Source organism: Pelodiscus sinensis, chromosome 2 (assembly GCF_052426305.1).
Source record: "Pelodiscus sinensis isolate ZL-2025 chromosome 2, ASM5242630v1, whole genome shotgun sequence".
Lineage (NCBI taxonomy): Eukaryota > Metazoa > Chordata > Testudines > Trionychidae > Pelodiscus > Pelodiscus sinensis.
The window spans coordinates 189,653,803-189,671,739 of NC_143053.1; the positions used below are offsets into that span (position 1 = coordinate 189,653,803).

The window sequence follows — 17,937 nt, forward strand, 5'->3', positions numbered from 1 at the left end:
CCTTTTAAAAATATTTAAAATTCCATTAATAAAATGTAAAATAACTAAATTCAAGAAACTGCATATAATTATATGAACTCTCCTTAGTTATTGTCTTGTTGGTTTGCTGTCAAGTAACGTCATCCTCCATAGAGAAAATATTTCTGTCCTGAGAAGTCACTGTGGAAAAGTGATTATGTAGCGGAAACTTTTTAGAATATAATAAATAATAGTAGTTCTGATATGTAACGATAAAAACAACGTACTAATAAAGTACTGCTGACAGACATATTTTGTATATTTCATATGCTTGTCTTCTGTCCCTGTACATTAAAATATTTCTTTTGCATTTATATTGTTTTCATCAAAATAAAAGTTGAATAGTCAATTCCGTTTAAAAAAATCCTTTGAATAATAAAGCAATAAACAATTGTTTCATCTCTATGTAATAGGTTGATATGAACTTCATGAGGAAAATTCCCACAGGAGCAGAAGCATCAAATGTGTTGATTGGAGAAGTAGATTTTTTGGAAAGGCCAATCATTGCTTTTGTGAGACTGGCCCCTGCAGTGCTTCTTTCAGGTCTCACAGAGGTTCCTGTTCCTACACGGTAAATAAAACCTGAATAACATGCATTTACTCACACACTAAAGTAAGATACTTTGATTTTCAAGCAGAACAGAGACCAGAGTTTACATTGTGAATTTCTGTCTTGGATGCAAGCAATTGTTGCAGAATTAATATAATGAGGGCTATCTAAACCTTTCCCAAAACTCCAAAGAGTAAATATAAACATAATTGCTAATGATGCTATCTTTAGAACTGTTCACAAAGGGTGTGTCCAGACTACAGGGTTTTGTTGACAAAAGTGGACAAAGATTGAAACTGAATCCAGATGGGTGTGGGAAGGATGAATCTCTCAGGTGCTAGTCCCCTTCTTACACAATTTTAACTGTGTGACTAACTTAGAAGATTTACTTACTTTCCCCTGGTGTTAACATGGCAATAGAGAGAATCTGAATCTTGAAGTTTATGTACTCCAAATCCGTATATTCTAAGTAGAGTGTTGAATTGTGAAAACCCAGCTAGAATGTGAGAAACTTATTTGATTGTGTGATCCCCAGAGTGCACATTCTAATGTTTATTTACATATGATGATGTTTTTGCAAATCTGATACTAAAATGAAATACATTTAGACCTTTTTTTTCCTAATGGCTAGGAAATGCTAAGTGAAAGATGGGTATAATCCTTATCTTCTCCAGTCCCTACCAATAGTATGGTTTTAAGAGAAAAATTTGCAACACTTTAGTAAAATTGACCTGAAGGGGCACAGGAAGTGTAAGCTGTACCTCTCTGAACTAGTATTCTGAAATCCTCCCCCTCCATGGGGAGCAGGTTAATACTTGTGTTGTAATTATGTCTTCTGGGACTTAATGTCGGATACAGTTTGGTAACATGAAAATGAAAATCAAGATGATTCTTACCAACAACCACAGGACATACCACACTAATACCAACCCTGGTACCTTCCCTTGCAACAAACCCCGTTGCCAGCTTTGTCCACATATTCATTCTGCTGATACCATTATTGGACCTAACCAAGTGAGTTATAAGATCAAGACACATATTCCTGCGCATCCGGAAATATAATTTATGCTATCATGTGCCGAAAGTGTCCGTCTGCTATGTACATTGGACAAACATCTCAGACACTTCGCCAAAGGATTAATGCCCACAAAACAGATATCAGACAAGATCACAAAGAAAAAACAGTTTCTTGCCATTTTAACCAGAAAGGACACTCTCTCAATGACTTAACCACCTGCATTCTGCTACAAAGACCTTTTACATCTGCACTTGAAAGGGAATCCTCTGAACTGTCATTCATGTTAAAATTCGACACTCTCCGAGAAGGAATGAACAAACACTCAAACTATCTTACCCATTCATTACCAAGATAGCTTCCCCAATTATCACCTCTAATACCATTAGCTCACAGACGTCCCACTCTCCCCACCTCTAATATCATCAATTCACAGACACTTACCTTCCTTCGTTCCCCCCCCCCCCCCCCCCGCATCCCCTTCCTGTTCTGAAATGTGATTTGTCCTTTTCATATGTGTTAATTTTTTTTTAATTGTATCCTTTGGTATATATGGTTGACTATTTTCTTCCACTATTTGATCTGAGGAAGTGGGTCTGGCCCACGAAAGCTCATCATCTAATAAACCATCTTGTTAGTCTTTAAAGTGCTACATTTTCCTGCATTTTGCTTCAGCTACCCCAGACTAACACAGCTACATTTCTATCACTATGAAAATGAAATAAATTTTGTAGACAAAAATGTGGCTAATTTACTATGGGATTATGTAAAATGACTTTTCAAGATAATTTTTGATGAACTAATTTATGCAGCATACTGCAGAGAAAATATGGCTAAATCATTTTGTGTATGTTTTCATAAAATTCATTTAGAGCTGCCATCAGAGAAAAAAATACGTGCATTGGATGGTGGCTGTTGGAGAAGGATAAAACATTGTAGTTTAATTTCTATATCTAAAATGCAATTGCAGTTTCTTCAGAGAATTTGGAGAGTGCTTTTCTTACAAGAATAGTGTGGAAATTGAATTGAAGGATTTTCAATATAAATATTACATATAAATATTGGTCTACTAACTTTGACAATATTGTAACTGAATTACATGGTTTTGAGAAGTCTTTTTTGGAAAACAGCAACACTTTTAATTTTTCACAGGAAATCATTCCAAAGTTACGGTATTTAAATCTTCATGTTCTATTTCTATAGAACATGATACCATCCATTTTATCAGTACCAAAATTATAAATCTACAAATTATGAAATTTAATATTTGATATGAAGAAATAACCTATGATTTGGTTTGAGCAGTTGGATTTTTACTAAAGAGAAAAAGAGGAACCATGGATACTGCTGGACCAGAGAACCTGGGAGTCTAAGGGCAGGAGTGCCAGCTGGGTGGGGCATCATGGTTGGTAGCCCGGCTGGGGGCAGCACAGGATTGGGACTAGGCCCCAGAAGTAGCCTCCAGCAGCCCTTGGAAGTGTGGGCTGAGGCTGGGGCTGAGGCTGGCAGCGTGGGGCTGGAGCCTGGCAGCCACCTGCCAGGAAGCCAGCAGCAGCTGTGCAAGCAGCCCAGCCGGGTTTGGGGGGAGGGCGAGGTAGGGTTGCCTGCTGGGGCATGCTGCCAGCAGTGGGCAATGGGCTTTCAGGCTGTTGGTCCAACCTCTATTAGTATAGGAAATACCATAAATTGAGGAAAAATGCTATTGTGTATCTTTGAAATTTGATAGTGTTTGGTTTTTAATAAACAGAATAAGGCAAAAATATTGAGGTTCCCTCTTTAGCTGCTTTGGTGCCTTACTCAGCACTAGTTCAAAGCAACAGAATTTTGCAATCACATATATGTATATAATATTATTTAACTTTCCTGAGACAGCTCCTGTGTACATTTAAGCACATATATAAATGTTTGTTAGATCTATATGATTATACTTAAGTGGAAATTGTGCTAAATTATAAGCATTTATATTTTCATATCCTATCACAATAAGATTTGTTTTATGTTGGGTACGAATTATAGTTACCACAGGAGAGTCACTATTCTTCTTGAAATAGTATGTCAGTTAAAACAAAACCTTAAGCTTTAAGATGAAATAATCCAGCTTTCTCGGTCTCCACTCTAATTTTTCCTACAGGTTCCTCTTTTTGTTACTGGGTCCAGCTGGCAAGGCACCACAGTATCACGAAATTGGAAGATCAATAGCAACACTTATGACTGATGATGCAAGTAGTGTATATATATATATATATATATATTTACAATTCATTGAAAGCAAACCTGAATGTTGAATAAAAACTTGCATTGCAGAAATCTGCAAGCATGTATTCACTGACTATGCTTAATGAACTCGCTTTACAACTTATAATTAAGGAAAGATATACTCCACTTAAGTGTGGCCATTTGTTCTGTAAAAGATGGCAGGTGTTAAACAATACAGGTTGAGCCTCTCTAATCGGGCACTCTCTGGTCTAGCAACATCTGTGGTCCATCATGATTTTAGTTAGCTGGATATCCATTTAACATGGGTGTGGCCAAGTTTTCCGTGGTCCCATGAAGTTTTTTTACAGCCACTAGTCCTGACTCTCAGTCTTCTGTGCTGTTTAGCTCTAATTTACCCCAAATGTCTTCCAGGAGCTCAGTAAGCAGGGGAAGTGTTGGTAATGGTGCTAGACAATATTGACCTTCCATAGTTTGGCAAATTCTGTGCTTCAGCACCAATCGGGTCCCAAGGGTGCCGGAGTGGAGAGGACCAACCTGTACATTATAATGTACCACAACTGTTCAGGACAGAAAATTAAGAATGTTGTACAAAACTCTGAATATGTATTTTTTTCAATTGGCAGAATGTAATAGTGATGTTAAAAAGTGGGAATTGGGTAAACATGTAACTACTGAGAATCTCAGCGGTTACACAGTTACCCTGGCACATAGCAAAGAGAAGCAGCTGGTTCCTGCCAGCCGGCCCTCTCCAGGGAGCTGCTGCCCCCGCTTCTGCCTTTGATGCATACATAGGTAGCAGCATGGGGTGGCAGCCAGCTCTTTGGGAGCTGGTGTGGAGCCGGTTTAAAAGGCAGCAGTGAGGGGGAGCAGCTGGCTTCTGCCTGCAGACTCACTCCTGGGGAGCCAGCTACCGCCCACACACTGCTGGCTCTGATACAGAGGCAGCAGCACAGGGGGGGCGGCATCCAGCTGGCCAGTAACAGGGCGGGAGTCTGCATATAGCAGTGAAAGTTAACCAGTAAGCCCAGACTGATTGGTTAACCATTTATATGGATATACTTTCACATCCCTAGAATGTAATAGCCAATCTTGAAATTTTGCAGGAGGAATAATGGTAGTTCGAATTAGGAGCTTTAATTCTAACTACCTAGTCCATGCCGTTTGTGGTTTCGGGTAGGGAGTTCAAACTACGTGGCATTTAAAAATGGCGGTGCCTGGGAACATGCAAATGAAGCTCGGGATATTTAAATCCCGGGCTTCATTTGCAAGTTCGAATGCCTACATTAGCCACCCTAGTTCGAGCTAGGGTGGCAGTGTAGACATACTCTCTTTCATTTCTCATTCAAAAGAAGACAGATCCCAAGCATACTAGGATACTGTTTCAATACTGAATTTTCACTACTATTCGAGTAATCTGTTATGGTAACAGTGATTTTAACTTTTGAATTTTAATCCAGAAATTGATTTAATTTAGAACACAGCATAGTCCAGACTTAGATGAAGTTTTAAAAAAATATTTCTAAAGTTAAGATGTTTAATTAGGACTGTTGGTTTTAGGTGTGTATTTTCAGGAACATAACTTACCGGGAATAAAAATTGACTTGGATCAGTGTTTAGCAAATGAATTACAAAACATTTAACAATATAGAATATTTAAAAATTCCAGAATTATATAATTTTCCTCTTCCCTCTAAACACCTGCATTTCTGGGGATGAACTTCCAGTATATATGACAGTTCTTTAGGATCTGCCTCTGCAAACAATTTCTAATCCTAGCTAAACTTTTTATTTTAATGGGTAAAACTCCAAAACAGGAAAAGTGAGTTTTTTAAATTAATCCTTATCTGTTTAACTTGAAACCAGAAACCCCAAATTACTTATTAGTTAGTGAAACTGAATATATTCTAAGATTTGTTTGCAAAAGCAAAAGTTCCATAAACTTTAAAGAAGGGTGTGCGTTAGCTCTGCACTTCTTATGTTTGTAAGATGCTACCCAGAATAAATGATATTTAAGGGTATGTAGTGGATGAATATGAAGTTCTTGATTTAAGCAGTATGTATGTTTACCCACTGAGTTCTAAGTAGTTTGAATTTATTAATTCAGAGATGACCTACACAATTGACTATGGTGCATTGAACTGTTACTGTCTCAGTCAAGTAATTGTAAATTTAATTCATTCATTGAATGTTGTGAAGATGAGGTATTTAATTCATTTAATGTTTGTAAATATTCATCTTCACAATATCCCTGTGACATCTGAGATGCATGAGCGCTATTTTGTACATAGGGAAAGTATCTGAAAAGGGATCTGAACCCTTACTATGAGTCAGTGGCAGAGCAGGGATTAAACCATTGGTGGGTGCCACATCAGCCCATTGGGGTTCTGTGTGGCTGACGCACAGGGTTACTAGATTCCACCGGTTTCCATCTGCATATGTTTTTTTTTCTTACCAGTATTACTAAAGTGACATGCATGTGAAGTGAGATGCGTGCTGGTTGCACACAATATTCTGAGAGCAATGGACTCCCTATGCATCTAGTCAAAGTGCTGCTGTGGGTCAATTGGCACACCCTACACATTCTAGGTTCACAAGCATAGCTAGCAAAATTAAAATTACTCTATCCTAAGGGACCATCTTAGTTGTAGAAATTTTGCAGCACACTGAGATGAAAGAGGACAACTCATACAGCCCACTCACTAGCCTCAGTTGCCCATCGCTGGATTAAGCTAAGGAGTTTGTGATTCCCAATGCAGTCCTTTATTTCCTGGTGAAACGTTGCACCATTGCAAAGAAGCAGAAAAATTGCCCTCCCCCCATTCCCTTTGCTTCCTTACAGAAAATGTTTGCTGTGGGAAAGCAAAGGGTATCTACACCAGTACTTGCTCACCAGGCAGCCAGGGGAGAGGTAAATCACTGGGAGTAGGTGGAAGGACGGAATCAGTGTTCCACATATGGGGTAGGATGAGGCTCATCAGTGGGGTCCAGATACATAGAGATTGGGCAGTCATATGGAGTAGCTCCCTGTACAGTGAACCCGCCCCACAGAGCCACTCTGTATCAGGGTCTGCCTGTGTCCTGAACCCGCCCCCCCAAACCACTCAAACCTGCACCCTGCCAAGCTAAGCCCCCCACATGTAGGCCCCTATTCCACTGAACCCCATTGGCTTCACTTTAGCCATACTCTCCTTCCCAACCCTAACTAGCTTCACCTGGACTCCTCTGTAGTGTCCCATTCTCCCAGCACCCAGAATTCTGCAGAGAGACCCTGTGCATCCAGATTGCTCTCAAGCACTCTGTCTGCCCACACCCTTATTGCACCATGGAGAACTGTGGTATTCTTGTTGGAATTCTGCACCAAAAAAATTAAAAGGCTAAACATTTTGCAAATTTTTGCATCTTTTAATTGTGAAAATATAACAAACACTAATGATATAATCACAGGATTTTGATTTTGGTAATTTATTTCAAAGTACTTGTTAGCAATTAATTGAAAATTGTGTGATTATATTGTGCTATTTAGACAAAATATGCAGAATTTTGCAGAAATTTAAAATATGTGCAGAATTGTTAATGTTTTGGTGCAGAATATTTAATTTACCAGTGCAGAATTCCTTCAGGAGTATGTTTCTCTAATCCTCTTCTCATCTGTTGTTGGTTTGTCATCATTTTGTAAAATCTGAATTGAGACATCAGACTGAGAGAGAGATGCAAAAAGTTATCCGCATAACTATTGTAAAGAAAAGATTGATTTTTTTGGAAGTTTTGATTAAATTACCATTTTGTTTATAGCATAGCTAAGGGTACATCTACATGGTAGTGCTCTTTCGGAATACTTCCGATATCCTGAAATAGATATTCCGCATCTTGACAGTACGCCCATTATTTCAAAATACAGGCAGTCCCCGGGTTACGTACAAGATAGGGACTGTAGTTTTGTTCTTAAGTTGAATCTGTATGTAAGTCGGAACTGGCGTCCAGATTCAGCCGCTGCTGAAACTGACCGCCAGTTCTGACTTACATACAGATTCAACTTAAGAACCCCAAGTCAGCTGCAGCTGAAACTGATCAGCGGGCTGATTCCAGGAAGCCTGGGGCAGAGCAACTCTGCCTTGGGCTTCCTGTAGTCAGCGCTGGTCAGTTTCAGCAGCGGCTGACTTGGGGACGCCTGGGGCAAAGCAGCTGGGGTGCTGCTGGGTTGCTCCAGTAGCACTGTTCCTAGCTCCTTGGCGCTACTGGACCAACCCAGCAGCACCTCAGCTGCTCTGCCCCAGGCGTCCTGATTCAGCCACTGCTGAAACTGACCAGCAGCGGCTGAATCAGGACCTGGGGCAGAGCAGCTGGGGTGCTGCCGGGTTGGTCCAGTAGTGCCCAGAGTGGCGCTGCAGGACCAATCGGCAGCGCCCCAGCTGCTCTGCCCCAGGGTCCACAACAAAAGCCTGGTCTGCTGGGGGGGTGGGGAGGGGCACACTAGCTGCCCCCCCCCCCAGCAGCCCAGGGACACAGGGAGCAGAGCGACAGCGGGGTTCCGCGCCTCTGAGGCTTTGCTCTGGCAAAGTCTCAGAGGCGAGGGACCCCGCCGCGGCTGCGGCTTCAGTCCCGGTGCCCCTGGTCTGCTGGAGACGGTCTCCAGCAGACCAGGGGCACCAGGAGCAGCTTACGAACGGGGCTTTCTCGCCCCGGAGCTCGCAGGCAGCAATCCGCCACCTCGACCTCCGGGGCGAGAAAGCCCTGTTCGTAAGTGCGGATCCGACATAAGTCGGATCCGCGTAAGTCGGGGACTGCCTGTATATTTCAAAATAATGGGCACACTATTCTCATGTTCCCGTAAACCTCGTTCCACGAGGATTAAGGGACGTTTTGAAATAGCGATTTATTTCAAAATTTGGTAGTGTAGACAGTGCCAAATTACAAAGTAAGCTATTTCTAAATTAATTTGAAATAAGTTACGCAATTTGCATAGCTCAAATTGCTTATCTTGTTTTGAGATAAGGGTGTAGTGGAAACACACCCTCAGCGTACTTGAAAAATAGTTGGAGCCACAGTTTCATTTATGCATGCACATACTTATGAAAGAAAGCATTCATACACATACATGAAAAAATGTGTATGTTTAAAATGCACCAACTGCCCACATAGTTAATATTTGAAAAGTGCTTGTGCAACACGGACAGGGCAGAACTGAACCTGGAATCTGTATAGCTTAGTGCATGAGCCTTCACAGCTTGAGCTAAAAGTCAGCTGATTTTCAGCTGTAGAGGAAACTCATTCTTTCTCTCCTGTAAGTGGTTAAAGTGCCACTACATGGGACGGTAGGCAACACCCAGCAGATGTGTGGGTTACATTTATATGAACATTTACGTGCAAAATTGCAAGTATACAGGTAAAAGCTTAGTTGAGACCCATGGAAAATTTGCCTATTTTTTTTAACATAAGTGTCCCTTTGAAGTGTTGCTTTTATACATCTTCTATTTGTGTGTGTATTTTTTTCCAATAAAGGTTTTCCATGATGTTGCTTATAAAGCTAAAGATCGTAATGATCTGTTATCAGGAATTGATGAATTTTTAGACCAAGTGACTGTCCTGCCTCCAGGAGAGTGGGATCCATCTATACGCATTGAGCCACCAAAAAGTGTTCCTTCTCAGGTAAGAGCTTTTACAATATTGTGGTCTGTGACTTGTTTCTAAATTGTTTCCAAATGCAAGCTAAAACTTATAATATAATCATATATATAGTAGCCCAGTGTCTATGAGTCTGTAACGCTGATGTACACGGCCATGCCTCTGGCCGTGTACGTCAGCTACCCGCCCCTCTTCCTCTTCCACCGTGGCTCTCTGCACTGCTCAGCTGGGCCCCGGCGGGGGAGCAAGAGGCAGCAAGCGGCCGTTTAGGGTCCGCGCTTCCCATCCATGGGGAGCATGGACCCCAAACGGCCATTTGCCGCCACTTGTTCCCCCGCAGGGGTCCGGCTGAGGGGCGCAGCACTCAGAGCCACAGCGGGAGAGGAAGGGGGGACGGTGACGTACACGGCCAGGGGGCGTGTTTTGGAAGTATCTTGAAACTAAAGAGGTCTCCAGTAGGTACTAGATCTCAGCCTTCCAGTAACTGCAGACTAGTGATATCCAACGCTGAGGATCATAGAATCATAGAGCTGGAAGAGAACTCAAGAGGTCATCAAGTCCAGGCCCCTGCCCAACGCAGGACCAATCCCTACTAAATCAACCCAGCCAGGGCTTTGTCAAGCGAAGACTTAAAAACCTCTAGGGAGATTCCACCACCTCCCGAGGTAACCCATTCCAGTGCTTCACCACCCTCCTAGTGAAAGAGTTTTTCCTAATATCCAACCAAGACCTCTCCCACTGAAACTTGAGACTATTGCTCCTTGTTCTGCCATCCGTCACTACTGAGAACAGCCTTTCTCCATCATCTTTTGAACCTCCCTTCAGTAAGTTGAAGGCTGCTATCAAATTTGCCCTCACTCTTCTCTTCTGGAGACTAAACAAACCCAAATCCCTCAGTCTCGCCTCATAGGTCATGTGCTCCAGCCCCCTAATCATTTTGGTCGCCCTCCGCTGGACCCTCTCCAATGCATCCACATACTTTCTATAGTGGGCGGCCCAGAACTGGACACAGTACTCCAGATGTGGCCTCACCAGAGCCGAATAAAGGGGAATAGTCACTTCTCAAGATGTGCTGGCAATGCTCCTCCTAATGCACCCTAATATGCCATTTGCCTTCTTGGCTACATGGACACACTATTGACTTATATCCAGCTTCTCATCTACTGTAATCCCCAGGTCCTTTTCTGCATACCTGCTACTTAGCCGTTCGGTCCCTAGCCTGTAACAATGCTTGGGATTCTTCTGTCCCAAGAGTGCAGGACTCTACACTTGTCCTTGTTGAACCTCATCAGATTTCTTTTGGCCCAGTCCTCTAATCTGTCCAGGTCACTCTGGACCCTAACTCTGCCCTCCAGCGTTTCTACCTCTCCCCCTAGCTTAGTGTCATCTGCGAACTTGCTGAAGGTGCAATCCATCCCCTCATCCAGGTCCTTAATAAAGATGACAAACAAAACCAGTCCAAGAACAGATCCTTGGGGCACTCTGCTAGAAACTGACCGCCAAACTGACATCGAGCCGTTGATCGCTACCCATTGGGCCCGCCAGTCTAGCCAGCTTTCTATCGATCGTACAGTCCATTTATCCAATCCATATTCCCTTAAGTTGCTGGCAAGAATATTGTGGGAGACCATCTCAAAAGCTTTGCTACAGTCAAGTATATCATATCCACTGACTTTCCCATATTCACAGAGCCAGTTACCTCATCATAGAAGCTTTATCAGATTGGTCAGGCATGACTTGCCCATCTTGACTATTCCTGATTATTTTCCCCTCCTCCAAGTGCTTCAAAATGGATTCCTTGAGGATCCCCTCCATGATTTTTCCGGTGACTGAGGTGAGGTTGACTGGTGTGTAGTTTCTACTTCTTGTAAGCTTCCTTTTTATGTTTAAGCTCACCAAGGATGTCCCTGGTAAGCCAATCTGGTCGCCTACCATGTTTGCTTTTCTTGCTGCGCATCAGGATGGTTTCTTCCTGTGCCTTTAATTTTAAAGCTGGCTTCTTTAAAATACTGCTAGCTATCCTGGACTCTTTTCCCTTGATGTAAGCATACCAGGGAATCCTGCCAATCAGTTCTCTGAGGGAGTCAGTCTGCTTTTCTGACGGCCAGAGTGTGTATTTTTGTACTGTCCTTTCTCCCTTTGGTCAGGATCCTGAAATCTCCCATTTCATGATCACTGCTTCCCAGGTTGTCACCCACCTCTACTTCCTCTGCTAGTTCCTCCCTGTTTGTGAGCAGCAGGTCAAGCTGCGCATGGCCTCTGTTCAGTTCCTTCAGCACTTGTACCAAGAAGTTACCCCCACCATTCTCCAAAACTTCCTGGATTATCAGTGTAGTGCTGTATTGGTCTCCCAAGAGATGTCAGGGTGATTAAAGTCCCCCATGAGAATCAGGATCTGGGATCTTCTCTCAGTTGTCCAAAGAAAGCCTTTTCTGCCTCATCCACCTGATCCTGCGGTCTATAGCAGACACCAACCACAACGTCACCCCTGTTGCTTCCACCTCTAAACTTTAACCCATAGACTCTCAACAGTCTTTTCTCCCTCTAAATACTGGAGCTCCAAGCAGTCATACTGCTTTCTTACATACAATGCAAGTCCTCCTCCTTTTATCCCCCACGTGTTCTTCCTGAACAGTTTATACTCTTCCATGACAGTGCTCCAGTGATGCAAGTCATCCCACCAAGCCTCCATTATTCCAATGAAATCATAGTTCTTCGACTGGGCCACGGCTTCTAATTCTTCCTGTTTATTTCCCAGGCTTCTTACATTTGTGTACAAACAGCTTAGGTAATCAGTTGATCAGCTTACCTTCTCCATCCTAATCAGGGATCCTTCCTTGTTGCTCGTTCCTCCTTGTGATTCTTTTCGGGGTCCGACTTCCTCACTTATCTTAGGGCTTTGGTCGCCATCCCCCAACGAACCTAGTTTAAAGCCCTCCTCACTAGGTTTGCAAGCCTGCCCGCGAAGATGCTTTTTCCTCTCTTGGTTAGGAGGATCCCATCTCTTCCTAACAATCCTTGTGCCCGGAACAGAGTCCCATAGTCGAAGAAACCAATGCCCTCTCTCCGACACCACCTGCGCAATCACGCATATACTTCCTCAATTTGATGATTCCTAAGTGGATCTTTTTCTTCAACTGGAAGGATGGACGAGAACACCACTTGCACTTCAAATTCCTTGATCTTTCTTCCTAGCACTACATAATCTGCTGTCACCTGCTCAAGGTCATTCTTGGCCATATCGTTAGTTCCTACCTGGAGAAGCAGGAAGGGGTAGCAATCCAAAGGTTTAATCACTTTCGGAAGACTCTCGGTCACGTCCTGAATGCGAGCTCCCAGTAAGCAGCACGCTTCTCGAAATTTCAGGTCTGGACGGCAGATGGATGACTGAGTCCCTCTTAGGAGGGAGTCCCCAACCACCACCACCCATCTTCTTCTTTTGGGGGTGGTGGTTGTGGAACCCCAATCCCTAGGATTACGCATCTCATGCCTTCCGGTAGATGGTGTTCCCTTCTGATTTCTTCTCTGTCTGTCGGGCAATAACAGTCTTAGGCAGTGTCTAGACTATATCCCGCGACAGACACTACATCCCTCTTTTAGACACTTAGAAAGTGCAAATGAAGTGGGGATTAGAGGGTTACAGGATCTTTTGAAAAAACCTGCCGTTTTTGAAAGAACCACGTCTAGACTTTTTTTACTTTCAAAATGGTGCTTTTTTGAAAAAGCACCATGATGCGATTATGCAGTTGAAGTGTGGGATATTTAAATACCCACTTCATTGGCACTTTTGAAGTGTCTAATTTACATCCCTCTGTCAAAAGAGGGATGTAGTCTAGACACAGCCTAAGAGAGGTTTAAAGAGAAGGAGAAATTTAAAAGCAGGGAGATGTATGTTATTCATCAAGTAATACAAAGTTAAAGCCTTAGGCTTGTTGCAGTCTTGGTGTTGGTTTCAAAATAAAAGTGGGTGAGTTGATGATGTGAGTTAGATAAAGGAAGCCTGTGGTATCCGTGTGCTATTGATGGACTTTGCTGTGTACAAGAAGCAAACTTTTTATATTTCCATATTTAAAAAAACCAAAAAACTTGTGTACATAAAGTGGTTGGGGGCGGGGTGCGCTTGTGTTTACGTTACTGTGTTTGCATGCGCATGATGTCATATATATGTAATCAATATATAATCATTTTTAGATATACATGTTTCAGGTATGATAATTAAATCTTGCCATTAAAATATATTGTTAATTGAGCTTTAAATCAACTCCTGAGAAGCAATGTGGTCTAGGAGATTTTGTGTTCATAGATAGCAATACCTGAATAGATCTTTATTTACAAGTATCATCCATTTGTGGTATGTAGAGAGAATTCTTACACTTCGATATCATGTTGTACATTTATATGGTAAATGTTTATCAAAGCCTTGTATTAAAATATTTTATTTTGGAAATATTGGGCCTTCACAAACTTTCCAGGAATTGAGGCTTTTTAATAAAAGGTGACCCTACAGTAAAATATTTTATGCATTTTCCTTCTATAGGAGAAAAGAAAGATACCTAAATTTCCAAATGGATCTACTTCTACTGGAGAGACTCTCGAACAGGAGAGCCATCATGCTGGACCTGAGCTAAAAAGGACTGGAAGGTGGGTTTGCTTAACTAAATAGTAGTCATCACAAAGAAATATGTACGATAATAATGAATACTGATTACCATTTTATAGAATCATACATTTAAATCTTTTAAATTCATGGTAAAACACATCCTTTCTCCTTTCAAATGATTGGTTCTTGCCTATGATTGTTGTCCTGCTTAAAGCATTATCAACCCTGTGGCAATATTCCTCAATACACTTGTGAAGGAGTTCATGCTATGAGGATGCCTACTTTAACTAACTAAATTTTCAAAATACATTTTTGAGTTTGAAACTATTATAAAGCTTGCATTTATCATGAGTGTAAAGCAATTTGGAAATTGTTTATATTGGGCTAGATATTCAAAATATTGCATAGGTACAAATCAATGTCTAATATCTTTTGTAGAGCCCACAGAAGAAATTTTAAGATGTCAGGCTTTAGATGCAATGTCATATAACAAGATTTACAACTTCTAAAGAGCGATGTAATATGGGCAATGTAGTGAATTTTAGACATGCAAAAAAAATCAAAGAACATTCTTGTAGATGAGTTGCATTGCTTGTTTGATAATTTTAGTAAACTCATATCCTAAAACTTTGGATTGCCTGCAAATTAGGAAAACAGCTGACAAAGCTTAACCAATCTTAATTCTTCACTAAAATTTTATTGCAGGTTTTGATCAGCTGAATAAGAACTGTAGAGGTTCAAGAGTTAATACCCCACAGGCAAATACATTTTTAACATCATGAATGTAGTGATAATTTTCCAAAGCAAATCTGTCACCATATGAACTGGCTTTGTTTTATTTAGCTGCAGTATCATGTCTTATACTCATTTCTTGGAAAGTGAAATGACGCTGTCAATACTGGGAGCTAAATGACGCTGTCAATACTGGGAGCAAAACTGAACTAATCTGCATATGACAATATTCTTTTCTGAAAAAATAATTTTATTTTTTGTTGTGTTGGTAATAGCCCCTTTATTGTTTACAGCAAACTGCATCATTTGTGGATATTTGATCCTGAATAGTATTTTGTATAAGAAACTTGTGACTTTCTAGGCACCTTCACAAATATTTGCAGTTTCTACTTGTATTTTGTTCATATGAATTGATTGTACTACCTGCATTGATTTTTTTTCTGTTACTTCCTTTACAAAGCACCTCAATAAACACAGCCCCTCTTTATCAAAGACAGTAGATGGGTTTCTTAACTTCATAAATAATTTCTATAGAGAGAGAATTTGGCTAAGAAAAAGAGAAACTAAAACTACTTACAAGAACCCTGAGAATTTTCATTAAGACATTGGAATGTAGAAATGCAGTGTTCCTAGAAGATGGATTGTAAATGTTCTTTTTGTGCTTAAATGTTTTGATAACCACTGCGTTCAGATGTGGGCGTCTTAAAGCATTGGGACAGAATGATTTGCTAGGATCTTTTCAGTGTCTAGCCCACTATATGCAAAATAGCTAGCCAGAATTTTAAAATATATGGTTAAGTATAAGCCGCATAATTTTTCTAAAGTTACTGAATTGAAATTGACTAAATTAGTTTACGTTTCATCTGTGTTGCATTTTAAATTGGATTGTGAAATTGTTAACATTATGCTGGCAATCGGCGCTAGCAGTCTTGTGTAGCCCATGGTTTAAAACTAGCTAGAATCCTTTAGTGTACAGTTTGACGAGTTTCATCTCACCTATTTAGGCTTTTTGGTGGTTTGATACTTGACATCAAAAGGAAAGCACCTTTTTTCTTGAGTGACTTCAAGGATGCATTAAGCCTGCAGTGCCTGGCCTCGATTCTTTTCCTATACTGTGCCTGTATGTCTCCTGTAATCACTTTTGGAGGGCTCCTGGGAGAAGCTACACAAGGCAGAATAGTGAGTACAAAGAATGGTAGTGGCCAGGCTTTTAGATCTTCAGAGGCAAGTGACTGTGTGCATTTGTCTCATATATTCATACTTTTATTTGAAGAGTTTATCCATGGCACTTGATTAGCCCAAAGCAGACATTCCCCAAAAGGTAATTGCTGTGGAAAATGTGAACAGGAGAAGATGCACAGTTGAGGTAAAAATGTTTATCCTGCCTTACTGGGTGAATGGCTTCATGAATTGAGAGAGAAATTGTATTGCCTTCTTGGAAAGGGCCAATAGAATTGGCTCAAACGTAAGTGCTAAAGCTGCACCATCCCAGTACACCTACTTAGGATAAATCAGAGGCTCAAGGTGGATAGCTAACAAAGATTAATGGCCTTGAGTAGTAGGCCTGAGTGGATGATAATGCTTATGATGCATTGCAGAGGAAGCAGAATTGTGTTTTTAAACAATGGACGAAATATAAATGTCTCTTCACTAATTATGTACTACTTTATAATCTTAATAAGAGGAGATGACCAAGATTTATAAACAGAAAATACTCTTCATTGTAAACCTTAATACATTTAGCTATAGAGAAATATCTTTTTAATTTTGGTAATGCCACACTGGATCGTATGCAAACTACAGCTGTTCTAACTAAATTACTTACTGGGGTTTTTCAGTTTTCAGAAATGGCAGAAATAGTCACATCCACTATTGTATAATGTCAGTGTTTCAGTGGCAGTTAGCTAATAACTGTTAATTAAAATAATGTATGAAGTGTATTTTCTATTTTTAAATTTGTTGTGAAAATGACTTTTTTTATTTTAGGGAAAATATATGGATGTATTGAAATGTCTCCTTTAAAATATCAGGATTTTGATTTATACTTGTATTGAAATTTCCAAAAATCCTCCTCCTTTTCAGAGCAGACATTCAGACTTCAATTGTAGTAATTTTTTTACACTAGAACATGTTTAACTGGACTTTATTTTTTGTAAAAAAGGCCTGTAGCATGAATACTTGCTTATTAACATGAGAATTTTAACAAGCTGTTGGCTGGTACAAAAACTGTTTCAGAAATAAAGTACATTATTGTACTGTGCCATATTTTTATTCTCCACATTTAGAAAGTATGTTTTCAGGCAGTTGGCATAACATTTAACATGGGTTGTACATGTACTTCATATGCATAATTTTTTGAAAATGTTCTCCTTTTTAAGATTGATTTAAAATACCTTCTTTTTTTTAGCTGTCTGGGATTATTTGTGGGCTTGTTCCTGCCTTCAGATACTTTGGTGTGCATCAATGAATATAATAAATTAGTTACTGTATTCATATGTTGAAGCACAGTAGCTGACTTTGTAAGGTACAAAGTTTGTGTTGAAACCTCTCCCTCACGTTCCCAGAGAACGTCACTTTCACAGTACTCCCTGTCCCTGCCACCATCCTGATTCAGAGCCGAAAGTTAATGCATTGACTGAATTAAAATACTAGTTTGAGGTAACACTTGAACAATAGTTTTTATGTGTAGCATATGAAATTTATTGCTCAAATTCAGCAAATCACAGCCCAGGGTTGTGTTTGGTTAGTTCTAGCTTTCTCTGGCATTAATAATTACAGAAGAGCAATTTTTTAAAAACCGCAATTCAACAACACTGTTGTCAAACTCATGTCTTTTTATGGGTTTTGTTTTGTTTTGTTTTTTTTACTGGCATAGGTAATTTTTAAAAACTTCAACAGTGTTTTAGATCCAAAGCTCTGCTTTCCCCTGTCTTTTATAGTGGTTTATAACTTTTTATTTTTAAGTGAAAAGTGTTTTAGTAAAGCATATTATTCAAAGGCAAAACCACATTTTCTTCTAATAAAGAGAAATGCATTACCAGCTGGGATGTTGGCTTACTATTCCATCTTTTTATTGTCATGTATACGTAAACCATTACTGTTCAGTAATACCCAGTCATGGGTTTTTTTTTTCATTTGTAATGCTTGGTTTGACTGGTGCAGGTTTGATATAGCACACTGTAT

At 40.4% G+C, this 17,937-nt stretch overlaps 1 protein-coding gene across 10 annotated transcripts in view; it reads left to right on the plus strand.

Annotated features, from left to right (window-relative positions):
- The window catches only part of SLC4A7 (solute carrier family 4 member 7), a 203,775-nt gene that overhangs the window by 154,213 nt on the left and 31,625 nt on the right, over positions 1-17,937 (plus strand). For all 10 annotated transcript variants that reach the window (XM_075921993.2, XM_075921992.2, XM_075921990.2 and 7 more), the window contains 5 exons: positions 432-589; positions 3,715-3,802; positions 9,300-9,446; positions 13,960-14,063; positions 15,759-15,933. In XM_075921993.2, coding sequence (XP_075778108.1) covers positions 432-589; positions 3,715-3,802; positions 9,300-9,446; positions 13,960-14,063; positions 15,759-15,933 — 672 coding nt within the window. The remainder of the gene's footprint in view (positions 1-431; positions 590-3,714; positions 3,803-9,299; positions 9,447-13,959; positions 14,064-15,758; positions 15,934-17,937) is intronic.